The sequence below is a fragment of the Chenopodium album genome, chromosome 14 (assembly GCF_948465745.1).
Source record: "Chenopodium album chromosome 14, dcCheAlbu1.1, whole genome shotgun sequence".
NCBI lineage: Eukaryota > Viridiplantae > Streptophyta > Magnoliopsida > Caryophyllales > Amaranthaceae > Chenopodium > Chenopodium album.
In genome coordinates this window covers 37,736,000-37,756,831 of record NC_137847.1, presented here as the reverse complement: position 1 = coordinate 37,756,831, position 20,832 = coordinate 37,736,000, and the positions used below count along the sequence as shown (strand labels likewise).

At 34.1% G+C, this 20,832-nt stretch overlaps 2 protein-coding genes across 2 annotated transcripts; one reads left to right on the top strand and one right to left on the bottom strand.

Annotated features, from left to right (window-relative positions):
• The first annotated feature begins 5,585 nt into the window (after positions 1–5,585).
• On the top strand, positions 5,586–7,452 carry LOC145580215 (large ribosomal subunit protein eL20y). The gene is made up of 4 exons (XM_081637622.1): positions 5,586–5,718; positions 5,847–5,962; positions 6,077–6,140; positions 6,928–7,452. The coding sequence occupies exons 1-4, from the start codon at positions 5,704–5,706 to the stop codon at positions 7,267–7,269; spliced, it is 537 nt and encodes a 178-aa protein (XP_081493748.1). The 5' UTR covers positions 5,586–5,703; the 3' UTR covers positions 7,270–7,452.
• Positions 7,453–8,905: 1,453 nt separating this feature from the next.
• Positions 8,906–17,302, bottom strand: LOC145579204 (large ribosomal subunit protein eL20z-like). The gene is made up of 4 exons (XM_081636451.1): positions 17,026–17,302; positions 12,840–12,915; positions 9,608–9,722; positions 8,906–9,267 (listed from the first exon to the last, which is right to left on the bottom strand). The coding sequence occupies exons 1-4, from the start codon at positions 17,246–17,248 to the stop codon at positions 9,208–9,210; spliced, it is 474 nt and encodes a 157-aa protein (XP_081492577.1). The 5' UTR covers positions 17,249–17,302; the 3' UTR covers positions 8,906–9,207.
• Between the last annotated feature and the right edge of the window lie 3,530 nt (positions 17,303–20,832).

Genomic DNA, 20,832 nt, shown 5'->3' with positions numbered 1-20,832 from the left:
AGGAGTGATGAGATTTGGGAAGAAAGGAAAACTTAGCCCAAAGTACATAGGTCCATATGAAATTCTGCAAAGGATAGGCAAAGTAGCTTATAGGTTAGCCTTACCTATGGAGCTAAGCAAAGTGCATGATGTATTTCATGTGTCTCAATTAAGAAGGTATACCTGATAAATCCCATGTGCTACAACCTGAAACCATTGAGCTAGACCAAAGTTTAACCTATGAAGAGAGACCTGTCAAAATTCTTGACAGTAAAGTGCGTAGTACACGCAATAAAAATGTTAAGATTGTGAAAGTGCTATGGTCTAACCAAGAATATGAGGAAGCCACTTGGGAGGCAGAAGAAGAAATGAAAAAGAAATACCCAGAGTTGTTTCAGGTAGAATGCGGTAGAATTTCGCGTTTTTTCCCTATATTTTCAGTTATTTTTGTGCTTTTGGCACAATTTTAACGAGTATTTTGAGTTATTGTGTTCTCAATGAGACACAAATAGGTAAAGGTATGACAAAAAGTACAACAATATTATACTAAGTGAGGAAAAACTTTGAATTTCGTTTCCCAAGTTTTGGGACGAAACTTCTTTTAAGGAGGGTAGACTGTAATACCTCGTATTTTTATATGTATTTTAATTAAAATAAGTATTTTGAGAAGTATTTAATTAAATTGAAATGTTTTATTTAAAGTATTTTAATTATTCATTTTAATAAGTTTGGAAATATTTTATAAAAGGAAAGTTTATTTAATTTATTATTTTATTTAAGTTGGGATTTAATTTAAGAAAGTTTTATTTTAGTAAAGTTTTATTAGGGAAGGGGTTAGGAAAGATTAAAAAAAGGAAAGTTTAGGGAGAAGGGTTTTTAGAGAAGGGGTATAAATATTCAACACTTGAGGCAAATCAAACTTTCCCCAAAATGGAGAAAACCCAAGGTAAACTTCTCTCCCTTTCTCTTTATTTTTTTTTTTCTTTTTCTTTTCTTTTTTTTCCCTTCCCCTTTTCTGCTTCCCCCTCACCGCCGGCCACCACCACCACCGGTGGGCCGCCAGTAGCGCCAGCCGCCCGCAACAGGCAGCCATCGGCGCTGGCAGCAGTCGTGGTGGCTGTCGGCTGCCACCTCTTTTCGAACAAAAATAAAAAAAAAAAAACTTTGTTTTAAAAACTAGTTTAATCCTAGATCTAATTATTAATTATGAGTTTTGTGATTTGATTTTGATGTTTGATTATGAGTATTATGTAAATTAATTTTCAGATTTTATTTTTAATTGAAAAGCCCCAATTTTTTAAAACCCTAGGTTCTTGAATTATGAATTACTGAAGGATTATGATATATAATGGTTTAAACCTTTTATTAAAGTGTTTTAAGGCTAAATTACAGCAAGTTTTCATTAAAATATAATGCTGGAATTTTTGGTAGTGCATTAAAAATCAAGTTTCTTTAAGGAATTTCAATTACCCATTAATTGGGATTAAAGTATGATATTTTAAATATAATTTCAGCTATTTTAATTAAATTATGAGGGGTTTTATAATAGTATATATTGCTGGAAATTTGTGTAGAGAGGATTTTAATACTCTTCTATGATTTTAAATTGTAGGAGACTTCGAAGTGAGCGAAATCTATTAGTCGTGGCGATTTTAAAATCGTATACAAGGTACGTTCGCGTACTTAGCATAATTTTGTTGATGTAGTAGCATGCTAAATGTGTTTAATTGATTACAAGTAGTATCATGCTAGATTTGGAATGGAAATTATGAATTGGTTGTTAATGGTGATTGAATATTGGAGCATGAATTATTTGTGATGGATTAATGGTTGGAAAATTATAGTTTGGAATATTGTTTATGAACCACACTTTTATTTATGGCATGATAGAGAGCATGTTTAATTAAACTAAATGTTTAATTTGGTTTGGAATATCAAAAGAGAATTTTATTATAGTTCATATAATTTTTATTGATGCTTTGAGCATGAGAAAGGAGCTATATAAGTGTCTATGTACACGAGGAATAAATTATATGTTGGTGTCTTAGTGCAATTAAGGTGTTTTTAACACCGAGGGATAGGATTTGTGGCGTTTTATGCGTTTAAGGTGTCATTGGCACCGAGGTAGAATTAAAAAGGGTTCAACATTAAATATTATGTGGTCACTTATTATTCAAGAATTAAATTGGTATGTTTGATTGTTTGAATAATTATTGTTGATTGAATGATTATGGTTTGAGAGTCATCACCAAGTTTAATAATATGTAAATAACGTAAAGTGAAAGAGATTACGCACCAAAACTGTTGGAACGTATATACCTTGAGTATGAACATATGGGGGGAGTTATGTGACTTTATATTTGATCATAACTTCTACTGGAGTACAGGACGTTGTACATTCCTTTTATTGTTATTATGCGCAGGAATTCCGCCACTTACGAGTGGTTATTGATGCTGGCACGGTTAGCTCCCGTGTCACTAACCTCAATTTATTTGGGGGAGGTTAGTGGAGAAACCCGTTCGTTGCGTGATCAACGCTAAATAAATTATATAGTTGTTTAGTGAGAAGTTTTGTTGAATGTTGTATGCTTGAAAAACAGGTGCAACAAGGTAAGTTGTGTGTTGATAGGTATTTGCATGTTAGTGTGTTAATTACGCTTATGTACTCAGCTTTGCTGATTGTGTGTTGTGTTTGTTGGCCTTGTCTTTATCTTGGCCCTATGATGACCCATTTTTAATGGAGAGTAGTGGAAATAAGTAGAGAGAAGCTTTTCAGGTGATAAAGCATATTCATGAATGGGCATGAGTGAAGAGTGAATCATGCTAGTTTCTATAAGTATATGATGTGTTTAATGCTTTAATTATTTATGATATTATTATTATGCATGACTAACGCAAAAGTTTTAAAGTTGGTTTGGTTTTAATAAGGGCCTATAATGGTTCCAAGTTGTAGATTGATTTTATTTTACTTCGTTTGACTTTGGTTTGACTTTACTTTCGTCGATTGACTTTCCAAGTTGACTTGTTTTGAATGGTTGAAATTAGTCTTCCGCTGTGTGTCTCTGATAGTTGCCTTAGCCATTTTCACGGTGGTAGTAATGTCTTAGATATTCCTATTTAAAGTTTTAAACAGGGCAAAACAGGTATTTTAAAAAAAAAAGGAATTTCTAGGATGTTACAAAAGAAAAGACGGCTAACTTAAAAATCAGGGCAATTAGTTTAGGTGAGAAACTTAGGGCAATTAGCTTAGGAGAGGAAAAGAAAGAAACCATTCGTGAGAGAGACCACTTAAGAAAGAAAAAGCACTCAAGATATAGAAAGATCACTAAAAAAAAAAAAAAGATCACTAAAGAAAGAAAGATAACTTAAGAAAGTAGGGCATTTATAAACAATTAGTTTAGGAGAAAAACATAGGGAAATTAGCTTAGGAGAGGAAGAGAAAGAAACCATGAATGAGAGAGACAACTTAAGAAAGGTCCATCACTTAAGAAAGTTAGGGTGATTAGCTTATGAAAATACAAAAGCACACTAGCAAGAGAGACCATAAGGAAAAACCACTTAAGAAATTAAATCAGTGCAATTAGCTTAGGAAGTGACCTACCAGAGAGAGAGAGAGACCATTTAAGAAAAATCATTTGAGAGAGACCACTTTAGAAATCTCACTTAACAAAAAGAGGAAACCACTTGAAAGATTACTTAAGAAAATAAGAAAAATTAGCTTAGGAAAAAATTGTTACTAAAATGCTAAAAAGAAAGAGAGCCACTTAAGAAATATCAATTAAGAAGTAAAATGACTCAAGAAGAAAGATCACTAAAGGAAAAAAAGATAGCTTAGAACTCATGGCAATTAGTTTAGGTGAGAATCTTAGGGCAATTAGCTTAGGAGAGTAAAAGAAAGAAACCATTAGTGAGAGAAACCACTTAAGAAAGAAAAATCACTCAAGAAAAAGAAAGATCACTCAAGAAAAAAGGTCACTAAAGAAAGAAAGATAACTTAAAAAACTAGAGCAATCATAAACAATTATTTTAGGAGAAAATCTTAGGGCAATTAGCCTAGGAGAGGGAGAGAAGAAACAATGAGTTAGAGAGACAACTTAAGAAAGGTCAATCACCTAAGAAAGATAGGGCAATTAGCTTATGAAAATACAATTAGCTTAGGAAAAAGATTTACTAAATGCTAGAGAAAAAAAAAGACTACATAAAAGATCACTTAAGAAAATCAAGGCGACTATCTTAAGAGAGAAAAAGAGAAAACATGCACTAAAGAAAAATCATTTATGAAAATAAGGTCAATTGGCTTTGGAGAGGTGAGACACCAATTAAGAAAGATCACATACAAATATCGAGGCAATTAACTTAAGGGGGGGGGGGGGGGAGAGAGAGAGAGAGAGAGAGAGAGAGAGAGAGAGAGAGAGAGCACTTATAAGAAAGATCACTTGAGAAATTTGAGGCAATCAGCTTAAGAAAAAACAATTAGTGTAGAAAAAGGGTTACTAAAATTAGTGAGAGAGATAGAGAGAGAAAAAGAGAGAGAGAGAGACCACTAAGGAAAAACCACTTAAGAAAATAAAATCAGGGCAACTAGCTTAAGAAGTGACCTACTAGAGAGAGAGAGAGAGAGAGAGAGAGAGAGAGAGAGAGAGAGAGAGAGAGAGAGAGAGACCATTTAAGAAAAATCATTTGAGAGAGACCACTTTAGAAATCTCATTTACAAAAAGAGGGAAACCACTTGAAAGATTACTTATGAAAATAAGAAAAATTAGCTTAGGAAAAAGAGTTACTAAAATGCTAAAAAGAAAGAGAGTCACTTAAGAAATATCAATTAAGAAGAAAAATGACTCAAGAAGAAAGATCACTAAAGGAAAAAAAGAAAGCTTAGAACTCAGGGCAATTAGTTTAGGTGAGAACACAGACAATTCATTTTTTACATTTATTTTTCTAACGAGAATTCATTTCTTACATTACAATACACGATTTAAACTAAATTGCCCATTTTACATTTCAATTTAAACTCATACCATACTTAAATATTATATTTTAAAAAACCCCCAACATTGCCATATTTCTAGATATGAAAAACAAATCGATTTATACACTAAAAGCGAGCGTAGCGCGCTTAAACTCCCTAGTATACTAAAAAAAATATATATATCAACCCATTATATATAATGTTGAGATCCCATATTATTTTATTGATATTTATTTTTTAAAATAAAAAATTACAATACAATAAACAGTCGTGCATTGCACGAGTTTAAGACTAGTTATACTTACAAATGATTATCGACGAGAATGTGTAATCAAATGTTAAACTCCTTTTTTTTTTTTTTTTTTTCATTTAACACATCTTGTTGAACTCTTTAACATATAAATTGAAATTCTATATATCTTTCGAAAAAGAATAATTTTTTTTTTTTTTTTAATTTTTAATTTGATTTTGAGCTTTTGGAGTATTTTAGGGGGAAAAAAAAAAAAAAAAAAAAAAGTTACCCATGAGGCCATGACCAGCTAAACTTACAAGTAAGCCCGATTAATGGAATAAGGCTTTGAAAAGGCCCATCATCATTTATACAAATACAGATCCAATACTTTAGGGTTTCTTCATTTCTCAATAAAACGGTCCATATAAAATCACTTGAAAACCCTAATTTCTGTCTTCTTCAATTCCGCAGCTTAAACCTTTCAGAGTGAAAGAGAGAGAAAGGGGGATTGAGCTCATCGAAAATGGTTCAGTACAGGGTCAGTAATCATCAACACTTCTCTCCTTCGTTTCAGTCTTTCAATTAGATCTTATCAATTTGATTTTGTTTTGATTTCATGATTTTTCTGGGTATTTTTCGCTGATTTCTGGGTTAATTTTAATGCAGTTTCATCAATACCAAGTTGTTGGGAGAGCTCTCCCTACTGAGTCCGATGAACATCCTAAGATCTACAGGATGAAGCTTTGGGCTACCAACGAGGTCCGTGCTAAGTCCAAATTCTGGTAAGATTTTCTCTCTCTTTGTTCTTTTTTTTTTTTTTTTTTTTTTTTTTTTTTTTGTTTTGGATAGTTTATGAATTTGATGGGATTTAATGGAGGTTTTTGTTATTTTTGTAGGTACTTTTTGAGGAAGCTGAAGAAGGTTAAGAAAAGCAATGGTCAGGTTCTTGCCATTAATGAGGTAATTTGATAATATTTTAAATCATTTTCTTATAAATTTTGTCAACATGGTGGTTATTTTGTTACTAGGATATTCTGTATCAGAGTTATAATTTCATATGAAGAATGTCGTTGAATTTGATTATGAATGTGTTTAGGGTTTATTTAATTTGGCTTATTTTAGGTCTTCATATGTACTTGAATTTGAATCGCTTGCTGTGTTAGGTTTAGGGTAGTAGGTTTTTACCGGTAAATGTTTTTTCGCTCGGCGAATGACAGATTTCTCTTGGGTTAATATTAGCTGATAAATGTTATATTTGTTTAATTATCTCATTGTTCTATATATATTGAGTTCGGTTTAAGGTGTTGATCCTATTGAAGTACTCTTGTAATGTTGCGGAGTGCAATGAATTGCCTTAGACATTACTGTATTTGGGCATGCCTTTTTGCCCAGTGTTATGGAATTATCAGTCTTTTGATGTGATTCATAGTTGTTTTGACATGTTAGCGCTTTTGTTTGTGATGAAATGAACCCTTTTTTTATTAGAAACTGTACCGGTAATTATGTAAAGCCTGGTTCTGTCAATGAATAGAAGTCGTACGTAATTGCACTAGTAATTTGATATTGTACCGTAATGGCATTATGGAAAGTGAACATGAACTGGGTGAACACGTTGACCTTTCAGCATATTGTATAGTTAATTTGAATTGAAATGAGAAGCAATTGTAGCATATTATGTTGTCAGCTGAATTAGTTCTAGTTTTTGTGCATCATTTTTCTTTCTCATCATTTTATCATTTGACCTCAGATCTATGAGAAGAACCCTACTACAATCAAGAACTATGGTATCTGGTTGCGGTACCAGAGCAGAACCGGTTACCATAACATGTACAAGGAGTACCGTGATACAACCTTGAATGGTGCTGTTGAGCAGATGTACTGTGAAATGGCTTCTCGTCACAGAGTCAGGGCACCATGCATTCAAATCATCAAGACAGCCACAGTTCCCGATGAGCTTTGCAAGAGGGAGAGCACCAAGCAGTTCCACAGCAGTGACATCAAGTTCCCAATGGTGTTCAAGAAGGTTAGGCCACCATCCAGGAAGCTTAAGACAACATACAAGGCATCAAGGCCTAACTTGTTCATGTGAGGACAGATCTCTTGTGCCAAGTTGTAGTCAGAGACCAAAATTTTGTCTTCAGAACATATTTTGAATTATTATGGTTCACTATGGTTTTATGATAGTTTGTCTTAGACAAGAAATGAGTTTCACAAGCTCTATTTGTTTTGTTTACCATCTTAAAAGATCTTGGTTTGGTGATTTTCAGTTTGATTTTTGTGATGCCGTTGAGTATTACTGAGTATGCTGGACATTTGTTGTAGAACTGAGTTTGTTACATACTTGCGCCAATTCTTTTTGGATGTCATGTCTAACAAATAACAATCCTTGTACCTCACTACCTTGGTCTAGCCTTGGCATTTATTGTACTTTAAACGGGCCTCCATCGATTGAGAAGAGTAACTAGCAGTCTAGCAGAGGTACTTAAATTGTTACGAGTATATTCTAAAAACATAATGTCTAGGTAATCTATTAATAGCCATAATAGGTTTGCATTTGATCAAATTATCTGTGATCTTTTGTTATTTTTTCTTTAAAAACATAATGTCTACTAATGCCAAGTTCATAATATTTAGCTTGCCATGAGTAGCAAATTGGTTTTACTCAAATGGCATATCATGTAAATATTGCTTCTTCTTCCCTTTCTTCCTCCTCCCTCATTTCTCATTTATGAACAAGTCCCAACCACCATTTTCGGCATATCTATCTAATCATCACCTCGCCGCCACCACCATCTCCATCATCTCAGTCTTCTTCCCGTATTCCTTCCTCAATGACCCCAACGCTGCTCACAAGCCCCGACCCCATCATTTTTTATGTCCATTCCGGCAGATCTACCCATAACGAACTTAAAGCTGCTTCGCGGCGAGAACAAAAAGACACTCTAGTTGTTAAGGTGTAAATTAGGGTCATATCAACCCCCTTAGAGAAAGCTTATGCTTCACGGCATCACTTTCAACCACCATAGGTGATGGTGGTGGTGGTGTGCAATTATATTCAGCGACAACGAAGTGATGATGGTGGTGGCTATGATGATGGTGGTGGTTGGATGGTTGAGGTAGAAGAGGAATGAGGAGAGAAAATTGAATGTGTATTATGAAAAAGTTAAAAGTACCCTTATTAATGCTTGTGCAAATTACCAACATGCCTTTTGAGTAACAAATAATGTTACTCAAATTGAATAACTTGAATTTCCTCCATAAAATTGATTGGATTTACAGCAAGTATGTTTCTTTAATTATGCTAGCAACTTGAGCAATTTTAGAGGTAAGGATTTGTTTAGTAAATCACTTTCAGATTTAGGAAATAACTCTCAGACATCTTTTTTCCTTTTGGAAGTATTTCACTCATTTTTAAGGTTTGGTTTCTAAATATGTTCACCTTTCAAAAATTTTGAATCAAAAGGTCTATTCTTAACAAATTTTCCTTAAACAACCAATAACTACGGAGTGCAACCCTAATTGCTTGCTTTATTTCCTTCAAAGTTCAAACTGTGGATAACCTTAAATCCTTTATAAAAGACATATTCTATATATGTAAAGGACTAACCGGAGGGAATAATATTTAACCATTGACCAGTTAACCCCTTACTCCACAAATCCACAGTATGAGTTGGCCAAACAAATACATCAAAAGAGCATATTGCTATATTTTCAAAGATGAAATATACGCGTACACACAAAACAGTTCAAGCAGCCTTCTTCCAGCAAATAACAAGTCACAAAACTGTACAAATTATATTGTTGTCAGCGAGCACTATCAAATCTCCGCGCCAAAGTACCATAACATTTCAAGTATCAAATGAACATTTATACCAACCTATAGGATCTGACACATAAGAGATGTTATAAACAGCGAATTCAACGAGGATTTCAGCAAATTCATACAGGGAAAAGAGGAGGGTGTATGTTGCTTCATGCAAGAAGGCAGGATGTACAACTTCAATTTTTTTTTGTAAACATCAAGTTGTCACCAGAAGTCATCACCATTTGTTACTCCAAATACGATAGCAATTATAGACAGAATAGTCTGCATCAGAAAAGGAAGACGGAGAAAGAAAATTAGTTAATAATCACAAGTAATATCCTCAATGAACATGAACACCAAGGTCCATGTCATAATAAAATCTAAATAAGGTTAGATATACGATTTTAAAACAAAAACACTAGATTGTCTTTTCTTACCCTTTCCCTAGGTAGGGGGAACCGGGAAAAGGAAGGGGGGGGGGGGGGGGGGGGTTGTGTTAAGATCAGAGTTTAAAACAACTTTCAGTAGAATTATATTAATCCGATCAGTTCATCAAGACAAGATTACTTTTATACAACATTGTAGGAAGTACATTAAAAAGTGGAAAACTAAAAAGACTTACAGCTACCATGCATGCAACAAGCCCAGGTTTCTCTCTGTAATCCAGTCTGCCAAAAAGTAGAATCATAGCTCCAACATACCAAGGTAAGGCCGCAAAGAAGAAACCCGAAATAAACCTTGCAAAAAGAGAAGGGTCAAGATGAACATTAGAACAATAGAGAGAGATGTAGAACTAGAATTTAAAATTTCCCCCACGTTGAGGGCAGCACAACAAGATAATCCTCATGAAAAGGGTGCATTTATCAAGCAAAATATATTTTCACAGCAGGTTATTGAACAAGCAGGATCATCTCCAAATTTTTTTTTTGACATGGTGGCCTTTTACATTCGGATTTTCTACCTAGTGGACAAAAATTGACCATAATTTCAAGTGATTCCCTAGAATTGCTTAGGTCTATGTAGTGGCCTAATTCCACTTGAATTAGCTAACCTATTGATTTATGGCTAACCATTTGACCTTAATCAATTACTTCGTCTGTCCCTAATATTTGCCCCATTTGACTTTTCGCGGTCTCTAAGACACGTCTTAAAGCGAATTTATCTCCATTTTTATACATGTAATAATTATAAAACTAAATTTCAATCAAATATATAATGAGACGAATCCAACAAGATCCGACATGATTATATTATCTCTTATAGAGTAAAAGTATTTTATGGTCAATGATTTTAAAGTCTGGCCCATATTTTTGCTTAGGGGCATAGTGAGTAAATTACTAACCTACCCCTTAGTTAACCACCACACTATCACGGTATAACCTAGCTCCACCACCTAAGCCACCAAAACCACCTAACCCACACTCGCAAGCTGAAACCCACCAAAAACCATTCACCTCCCCAAAACCCATCCTCACCAGTCACCACCATGAAAACCTTTACCGACCACCCCGAAAACCCATACCCCCCCCCCCCCCCCCAAAAAAAAAAAAAAAAAAAAAAACCAATTCATCGTAAAAACACATACCCACGAAAACTCCACCCAATTCAAAAGCTCAAATCCGCCACCCCGAAAATCCACACCCACCCTGATAACTCACACCCACCACCCCAAAAACCTAACCCAGGCAACCCTGTAGAACTGAACAGAAGCAGCAGCATTTATAGCTTGAACCTGAAGTTGTGGCCTGAACACCGAGAAAGTAACAGTTATTGCAGCAGCAGCACTGTTGTTGTCAGCTCCTTTCTGAACCTCAGCCATCATTTCCAAAATTGGTTTTAGGGTGGTGGGTTGATTGAGGGAGGAAGGGTGCTGGGCTGCTGGCCAGCAGGGTGTGAGGCAGGAATAATGAAGGAGTGGCCGGTAATAATGGTGAGGGAAGGGTTGGTTTTGGGTTGGGTGGAGCGTGGAAGGTGGTGATGTGGGTTAGTTAAATATTTGGGGGGTATGTTAGGATATTAGGGTTAAAAATGAGCCTAAAATCAGAAATGTTAGCCATTTAATAATATAATGACACTACATAGAGTTAATCATGTAGAGGGTCACTAGAAAATATGGTGTAAAAATGTTTCCACCAAATACAATTTCTCAATCTTGAAGGCCACCATGTAGAAATTACAAAACCAAACCATTGTCGAAACTAGATACAAGAGGTCCAATTTTCTTCCTTTGTCCCATATACACATATTGATATAAATAGATATCTTGGAAAGTTAGATATATAGATATACTCTTGTTTCCAAAAGTTTTCCTCAGGAACTGTATACTCTTGTTTCTATGAAAGTTTGGGGACAAAAAGAGTAAATAAGTGCAAGAAAAAAGTGTATAAAGTAAAATGGAGTAAAAAAGGTAGGTCGGTGTAAGAAAAGGAGAAATAAAATCGGCGTGGGAGGAGGGTGTAAATAGTGTAGGGTAAAGAGAGTAAGGTAAAAATAAAATGGGTTTGCCAAAAATGAAATAATGTAAAAGCCAAAACACCCCATAACAGAAAGTGAATTGAGTTTTCATGAACAGAGGGAGTATTAGAGATTTTGGTTCAGTTTGCAACCACTATTACCAGCTCAAAGAAGCAAGCAAGCTAGATACAAAAGCTTAAAAAGAATTCTTCCTTGGCTATGATTCACATTTTAATTGCTACAACATCTTGAACCCGAGCATGGTGAAATTAATGTAAGCAAAGATAATAATCTCTCTTTTTCTCTAAATTGGCTTCAGAAAGAAAAGAGGGATGAAATAAAATTATCCAAAATAATAAGCCGTATCATCAGAATAAAGATCAAGAATTAGATCCAGGCAACATCAATTTGGTCCGCAACATACATTGCTGTCTATTGTGCAAGCTAAATCTCTAAATTTGAATCCTAAAGTTGTATTTCGTAGTTAACGGCCTATTCTAAAGATCTTTGAGGGATCTAAACCCAAAATTGTGGTGTCACAAAGTGACCGAACCAAAGAATATGAATTAAAGGTGTTTCAGAAGAATGAAACATGTGAGCTAATTGATAGACATAAGCACTTCTTTTACTTCTTCTTCAAGCCCTCTCTATTTTATTTTGTTATTACTATTATTTTATTTTTAAACCCAAATTGCTCTGCCAGCAGATACAAGGCCAGATTAATCAATATTTATCAAAGGCTACTCTCCATATGTTGGTATTGCTTATGGAGATATCTTCACTCCAATGGCTAGACATTAAACATAATGGCAACATAACATCGTATATTATTTAACAAGAACAATACAATATCAAATGCACTCAATACTAACTATGCAATTACAACTACATATACCAAAGACTTGACATGTGTGAGATTGCTCAAAAATTATAAAAAAAAAAAAAAGGATCAAAGAGTGTACTTTATATAGTAAGTCAACAACACTAAGGGAAACCACATGCATAATTTATATCAAGCTAAGGATCAGATGAAGCTTCAAACATTCAACAACTCAAAGGTTCAAATTTTACTATGAATTTCCAGAAAGGTATTCCAAGTATGCACCACTAACATAGCTTGCTGTAGACTATTATCTATCCAGAAAAGAATGCAGCGAATGACAACTCCTATCAATATTCTGCAGCCACAAATCACAAAGCACCATAGCATGCACATATTTGTCGAGCATTAGTTTTAAACCATATTAAGCATTTCTATGATGCTTGATCCAGAAACATAACTAGATCCTCGGCCAGAAAAGAGCTAATAGATTAATCAAGTCAATTGATGAAACAAGAAGCTAGCTACAATTATATAAATAAATAATAGACAGAGCTAAAAAGTAAGACATTAAACTTACAACATCCAGCCAATGCCAATTCTACAACAAGGAAGTCTTGGCTCCCTCAAAGGTCTTCCTTCAGCAATGACATAACCTACCATAAAAAGGATGGTCAATAAACACACAACTTCAACACTACAAAATCTACTACATATATAAAGTAATTACAACAACAAAAAAAAAAAGTCCCAATAGCTTTTCAATAGATATTCCTGGAGAGTGTTGATTTCTTGAGCATAATTATGAAATTATAGGAACAGTTTTAAGCATATCAAAAGTTTTGAAATCAAAGCACCAATTTTTTTCCATATAAAAGACTCTGCTTCAGCTTAAAAGATGTTTAAAAAATACTGTCCAAAGTGTTCAGCAATCCAGCATCATTAGATTCTTCAATGATCCAATAAAACTTGCTGTATGGGGTTCCTTTTTACCCTTCATAAAAATAAATTTATTTTTACATAATTTCAGTTTAGATGAAAAACCAACTATGGCTGTATGGCAATCGATCTGAATTGGGGCACTAATATCTAGACATCAACTTTATACTATAGATAATTTCTTCATGACACAAGACTTTTTATCAAAAAAAAAAGAAAAGTCAGGTAAAAAATGAAAGAAAGAAATAGCATGCTAATCAAATTGAGTATCACTAAAACCAGAACTATAAAATTGAAATATGGGCAATGGAAAAAGGATCATAGAGAAGCAAGATACACAGTCCTACCCTAGCAAAAACTCCCGACTTAAAAAACTTGTTTCACAAAATGGTCATTTCTTCTTATCCACAATATTCAAGCTATAGCCATCTAGCAGATTGCCATAATGGATCCTTCTCCTCCTTTGAACCTCTCAAAACTTCCAAATATTCCTAGACATATATTTTTATGATTCCTTCAAAATTTTCAACGATATTCCATAGGAGTAAATCTAATTTTTCAGAAATAAACAAACTGCTAGAAAAATAAGTCATAATGCAATTGGAGATGCAGATATATAATGATTGTACCAAGGCATTGCTTTTTTAAAATAAGGAAGTTCTAAAACAACACTAAACATGCAATTCTTATAGGTAGAATTCTGTGCAAAGTTGAAATAGAAATAGAGAGCAGTTTTTTTGGTGATTTATTTTCATTTTCTTTTAAGTTTTTAGTGAATGATTATTTGTGGTGTTGTGCATCTCCAGTGATATCTGCACGAGTATTTCTACATGTATCACATGACTAAAGATATTAAATAAGATATTAGGACATTTCATCACTATTATTTTAACACTATCTCCCCCAGCTTCATTGTATGACTTATAAGCTTGATCCCTCGATAGTTTGAACAATCTTATGCATCTCCTTTGTTCTTATAAATAAGAACCCAAGTTAAGAACCCAAGTTTGTTTCCCCCAATATTACAATATGTTATTTGTCCTCCAAATGTTGTTATCAGCTTCATTGTATGACTTATAAGCTTGATCCCTCGATAAATTGAACAATCTTATGCATCTCCTTTGTTCAAATAAATAAGAACCCAAGTGTGTTTCCCCCAATATTACAATATGTTATTTGTTCTCAAATGTTGTTAAACTTGTCAGCCACTCAATACTATTCTTCCCAAGCATTTCCGAGAGGAATACCACCCTACAACTTTCCTCAATTTCATATTCTTCAATGCTTTCCCTACCTCTATTTTTTGAAATCTCAGAATGTAACTCCAATTGACCTCCTAATCCTCAATACAGATGTCTTGTACACCAACTTGGCTTCCATTAACAAATAATTATTTGGTTTTTGCCCTTCACACACTTCATCCTTATATAGCTCAACCCAAGCTCGCAAAGAGCTTTTCTTGTCTTGCCTTCAGAAGGTGTTTGATATGTGGGGGTATAGGGAATAGGAATGGGAGTTTTTAATACCATGTCAATAAAATCTTTTGTTTGTTTAAGTGATAAAGGTTTAGCTAGTGCGATTAGGCTTGGGACTATTTAGCTTCTATCCCCATACTTCTATTGCCTAGGGCAAGATCGTAATAAAATAGGTAATTATCTGGTTTCAGCAAAATGAAAATATACCTTAAAACTTTAACAATGTTAAAAAGGGTAAAGTAGTAACTTCATATTCTTATTCCCAATCTTATTTCCAATACCATGTCAAACCAAAGATGGGGAATATAAAATAAATTATGAATTCCCATCCTTCAATTCCCACTACCTGACCCCCAAACTCCCACTCCCATCGACCAAGCAGCCTATTAGCTTCCTTATATTTTGTGACAATGTTTCATCTTCTTAATTGCTGCTCTTGCAGTCTCATTCCACCATGTTGTGTCCTTGTGCGCCATTGATTTGAGTTGATTTCATAGGAATCCCTTTGCACTTTACAACGCACGCCTTCATTTATAGCAAATTAGAGTTAAGAGTCCTCCTTTGTCACCCATATAGCTTATTTAATAATTTTATCTACCATAGCCTTAACATTGGACCTTGTTTTCCGACATCTAATTCTCAGCTCACCTTGAAGTTAATTCCTTACTAGACTGGATTCAATTCAAATATAGAGAATTAAAAATCAATGTTGTTCTTCGGTATCACCTTACAATCAAAACAAATTTTTTAAAGGGGAGTGGAGAGGTGTCAGATTATTTTATTTCAATCAAACTATAGTTCAATTTGTACTCATGAGTGATTACTTAAAACAGGGAGGTGAAAAAAGTAATTTGGAGGCCAGCCGTAAATCAAATCAACCAAAGACTTTAGTCAATTTTGTTTATGGGTCTCGAGAACGAGAAGCCAATTTCAGCAAGATGAATTGTGTTTCACCAGTGATCTGATACTCGTGAACCTGGTTCTAGAATGTGGTTGGGGGCTTGGATGAAAGATAAAGGGAATACGGTGGTGGTGAATAGACAAGAGGAATGAGTGATGATGAACAAAGGTTGTGGTAGCTGGAGGAGGGAGATATAGGCATGTTAAAAACACACGTATTCAAATTAACTTAATTCTCAACAAGAAACTGAACCAATTACTTTGTTACTAGAACTTCTTTATGGCACTTGCTAGCCAGAGATATTATAGGGTATACATGCTACAAACTATACCATAAATGTATTGACCATCTCAGAGCCTCATTTTTATATCTATATTAAGTCCTTGTCCCCAGAGTATGGTAATAGAGATTAATAATTCATATTATTGCTCATATGGAACAATTTCCACTATGTTAAATGGGGCTCCCAAATAAAAATAGCATTAAGCTTGCTTAGGGTCGTCACACTATCAAAATATATATACTACCTCCGTTTCATATCATTTGCAACATTTGCCAAAAATAAATGTTTCATATTATTAACAACAAATGCTTTCTTTCCTTTTTAAGTTTTTATTTTCTCTATCTTTCTCCTCATCACATGCATCACTATCTTTTTCTCTCCATTTAAAACTCACAAACAAATGTTGTCCAGATGTCCATGTAACCCTCTAAAGTAGCAAATAATAAGAAATAGAGGTAGTGCATACATTTAGGGTCGTCACAAAGATTAATATTGCAATATGAAACATCCACTTAAACCTCCAACATAAGGGTTCAAGCTCCAGCTAAATTAAGGTATTCAAAACATTCTCCAATATCGTATCATAAAAGAACTAATTATTGAGATCCTTATTCACAAAATCAAACCTCATCACCTAGTTCCTTCCTTCCTCCAATCTAACACTCCTTCACCCCACCCAAATCCATGCCCAACCTTGAAATTCATAAGGATGCCCAATAAGCAATTTAGCACTAGCATAATCTAAATTGCACAATTTCAAGCCAATTTGCAAATCCATCAATGAAAATACCAACTCTATTCAATTTCAGTCACCAAATTGTCAGCTCAAACACCACTACCATAATTAAAAAAGCAACACCCGCCAGGCTCGCAAAGAAAGCTCGAAAATTCGGGTATTTGCAAGCAATCGGAAAACTTCCCATCAACATATGCTCAATAAATTATCTCTAGCTTCTTATTTCACTCCAAAAAAAACTCACTAATACATTCCCTCATACCTAACAACTACCCAAAAACAATACAATTACACCATCTAATAACCCAAAGAAGATGCACAATTCAACAATAATTTAGCAATAATTCAGAATTCCCACAATTATATCCAAACAAACCAACAAAATCATCAAATGATAATGAAATTAAAAAAGAAGAAACAAAAAGAAGATACCAGGAACAGTCTGATAACCCCTCGCATAGTAATTGGAAAGGATGGTGGCACCAGGCGGAGGAGCAGGCTGAGGGAAACCGATAACCGGCGGAGGCGGTGGTTGGGTGAAACAGGCAACCCCTTGAAAAGTCCCATAATAAGGCTGTTGTTCCGGTTGAACAGGATCTGGTGGGGGAGTTGCACCGGAAGTGCTGGTTGTCCCTTTTCTCTCTTTCTCTGTCATCTTCGATTTCAATTGTCTGAATTATTATGATCGTCTCAATGGTTTTTTTTTTTTGCCACGACTATAGAGAATTAGAGACAGCTCTTCGAGGTAAATACGTACTCCCTCCGTCCCCTTTTGATTGTCCCTTTTAGGCATTTTTTCACGGGAATTAATAAACACAAATAAGAATACTTAAAGTATATTGAAAAAGTAAATTGACATTGGGTATGCAAAAAAGTAGAGAGAGAAAGTAATAATAGTACATGGAAAAACAAAATTTACATGGAAAAGTTAAATTGGTACAAATATTGTTGCAAATTAGAGGAAATTTTAGTAAAAAAATTAATATTAATGGTTGTTGAAAAAAGCAAACGGGTGAACATTTTGGGACTAAATTGTCCATAAGGGACTATTAAAAGGAGACGGAGGGAGTAGTTAACAACCGTCAGCGCGTTACTCCTCGTGGCCTCTCGGCAAGTTGGGGCCTTAGGGGTAAACTTGGCAATCCTAATGACCCGATCCGAATAACCCAATTTGACCCGAATCTAACCAACTCGACTCGTATCCGATCTGAAAATAGAGTTGACCCGATTTCAACTCAAAGTTGACTCGATATCCGAAATGACCCAACCCAAAATTGACCCAAGTGTTTGACCCAAACAGATCTTATACCAAAAATTTCCGGAACTAAAATTATGTAACACTCCCAAATTACTTTCCAATAATAATCACACAAAACATGATTAAGAGAGTAGCTTAGGAGTATTACTGCCACGTGATAACGTAAGGCTTTTAAAAACAGAGACTTGCAATGGAAGAAATACATCTTAGCTTTCATTAATTAATTGAAAATAGAAATAGTTTTGAAACATAAATCTTTTTGAAACATAAATCCAAATGGTACTCATACTAATTCATAATAGTGAACCTAGACTAAGTGATTTTGCCCTTCGTCCCCGATGCAACCTTTAGCTCACGTTGAGTCATCGCCATCACCTATCTACTCATCATGAATGATAAGTAGGGCCAAGCCAAAACAAAAGAGAAATACGCGTTAGCAAAACGCTAAGTACATATAAGTGCTAAACACGTAAATTAGTTTAGTTGATTAAAATTTTCTTCCGAAATATATAATTCTCATAAAACCTGGTTATTCGAACTTTCCATAGGCAAGATTTCATATTTTGGAAACACATTCCAAAATTATAATTTTCTAAAGTATTTTTCAACAAAGATTGAATAATCAACCATTTCATAAACAATTTTTCCAACTAAGTGTGCACACCCCTCAAGCTAGTAACTCATTTATATAGTCTATACTCAAGGAAAGACTAGATCATACAAAGCTCATAGTCTTATCATTTGTCTCCGCATAGTGGAAGTCAAGAAAAATCCAATAAACATCTTTGATAAATCAATCTTCCAATTCCCATGTATGGGATGATTAAAATGATAACATTCCCCCTTTTAAACAATTTGGTAAACAAAGTAAGTTAACAAACAAGCTCATAAAGCATCTAAATATTTAAGATCGAACAATCGTTTTTATTGAAACATGCTTATAGAATTTAGATTATAAAGATTTATAAATCTTTGTTCAACATTCAAACATAGTTCATCATTTAAAAACATAAAACACATTTGCATATAAAATCACATAGTTAAAGATCTAGCCACGAATATGTACCTTGATCTTTGCACACAAGTACGGAACTACTAATTACGAACTTGAAACTCTCCCTACAATAACCAATAACTCTTATTCAATAACTCTTCAACAATAAACCCAAAGACATAATACAAACTCTAAACTAGTTGTGCATGAACAACTTAAATATTACTTTTTATAAAATTAATACTTACTTTTATAAACTAATCTTTAGTAATATAATAATAATAATAATAATAATAATAATAATAATAATAATAATAATATATAAGTAAGAAGTAGTAGTAGTAGTGCATAGTAGTATATAAGTTATTAAACTAAAAATAATAATAAGTAAGACAAATCATAACTATTTCAAAACAAGTAGTCCAATATGGAACATTTGTTGATACATAATGAAAAACTTTGAGAAAAGATTATACCCGTGGCTTTTCTCTCTTCTCTCTCTAGTTTTCTCTCTCTAGAAAAGAAGTGTTTTCTTAAAGTTCTTTGCAGCTTGTAATGGTGGATTCTAAAGATCCACCTGATCCTCCTCATCATGATGATGAGGAGATGGTTGATTTAAATCAAAAATCTCTATCAATAGCTAGTTTTAGAGAAGTTGTTGCTACTTCCTCACAGTGGTTTGAAGAAGCAAAAAAAATTGTAGCTACCTCGACTGAATGGTCTCAGGAGGAGGAGTTGGGTCCTGATACAAACTTATCAGTTAGATTTGATAAGTTGACTCTGGATCGTTTGAGAAAACCATGGGGTTTGACCTTAATGGGTAAATGCTTGGGAGCATCTATTCGTCCTGCTTTTATGCTTAATCGAGCTCGTCTAATGTGGAAAGTGAAAGGGGGATTAGAAACAATTGATCTTGGCCATAATGTTTTCCTCTTTCGATTTACAATGGAAGATGATTATGAAAGGGCTTTGTTTGGTGGTCCTTGGTTCGTTTTTGATCATTATTTAATGATGACAAAATGGAGGCCAAATTTCAGAGCATCGGAAAATCCGTTTGATAAAATGACAGTTTGGATCAGATTTACTGAACTTCCTGTGGAATATTTTGATAAAACAGCCTTGTTTGAAATAGCTAAGCTGTCTGGAACTCCAATTCGTGTAGATTATGCGATTGATAGGCTCACAAGAGGGAGATACGCCAGAGTATGCATTGAGATAGATCTAAACAAGCCTTTGGTGTCAAAAGTTTGGATAGGAGGCGCGTGGCAAACAATTTCGTATGAGAATATCACCAACTTGTGCTTTACTTGTGGCAAGGTGGGTCATGTACAATCTCTTTGCATGTTGAACAAGTCAAGTGAAGTGGGAAGTAAATCAGTCTCTGTTGGACAGCAAGCTTGGGAGAGTGGGAATTCAATTTTGACTTCTTCTTCTAATGAAGGTTCTTTGACTTCTAAATGTGATGTCGCACATCCTAACTCTCTTATTGGACCTCAAGTTGATAATTCCTTAGCCTCAAAGCCCATCACTTTAGTTGGGTCTCATTCAAATTCCAATCAATTTCAAGTGTTGGTTGAAAATGAGTCACATGGGGATTTTGGCCCATGGACTTTAGTCACTAACAAAAGAAAGCCTATATCTAAGTTGATGGATAAGAATAGCAAAAAAAATAATGTTCCTAATGCTAATTCTAAGATTAGAGTTGATAATAACAACTCTTAGAGTAGTAAATCGAATATTGTTGATAATAACAACAATAAAAAAGGTTTAATTACTAATAAAAATACTTTTGTTTATAAAAAAAAGGAAGTTGTCAATAATAATATTTCAAATCCTGTTCTTATAAAGGATTTAGATAATTTGGTTCCAAATAAAGTTGTTAATGTTGCTTTAGCTAATGAGGAAATTAGGGAGGTAGTTAACAATATTGAAACTGCTCCAATTTTGAATTTAGAGGCAGTTAATAATAATACCAAGGATTTAGAAG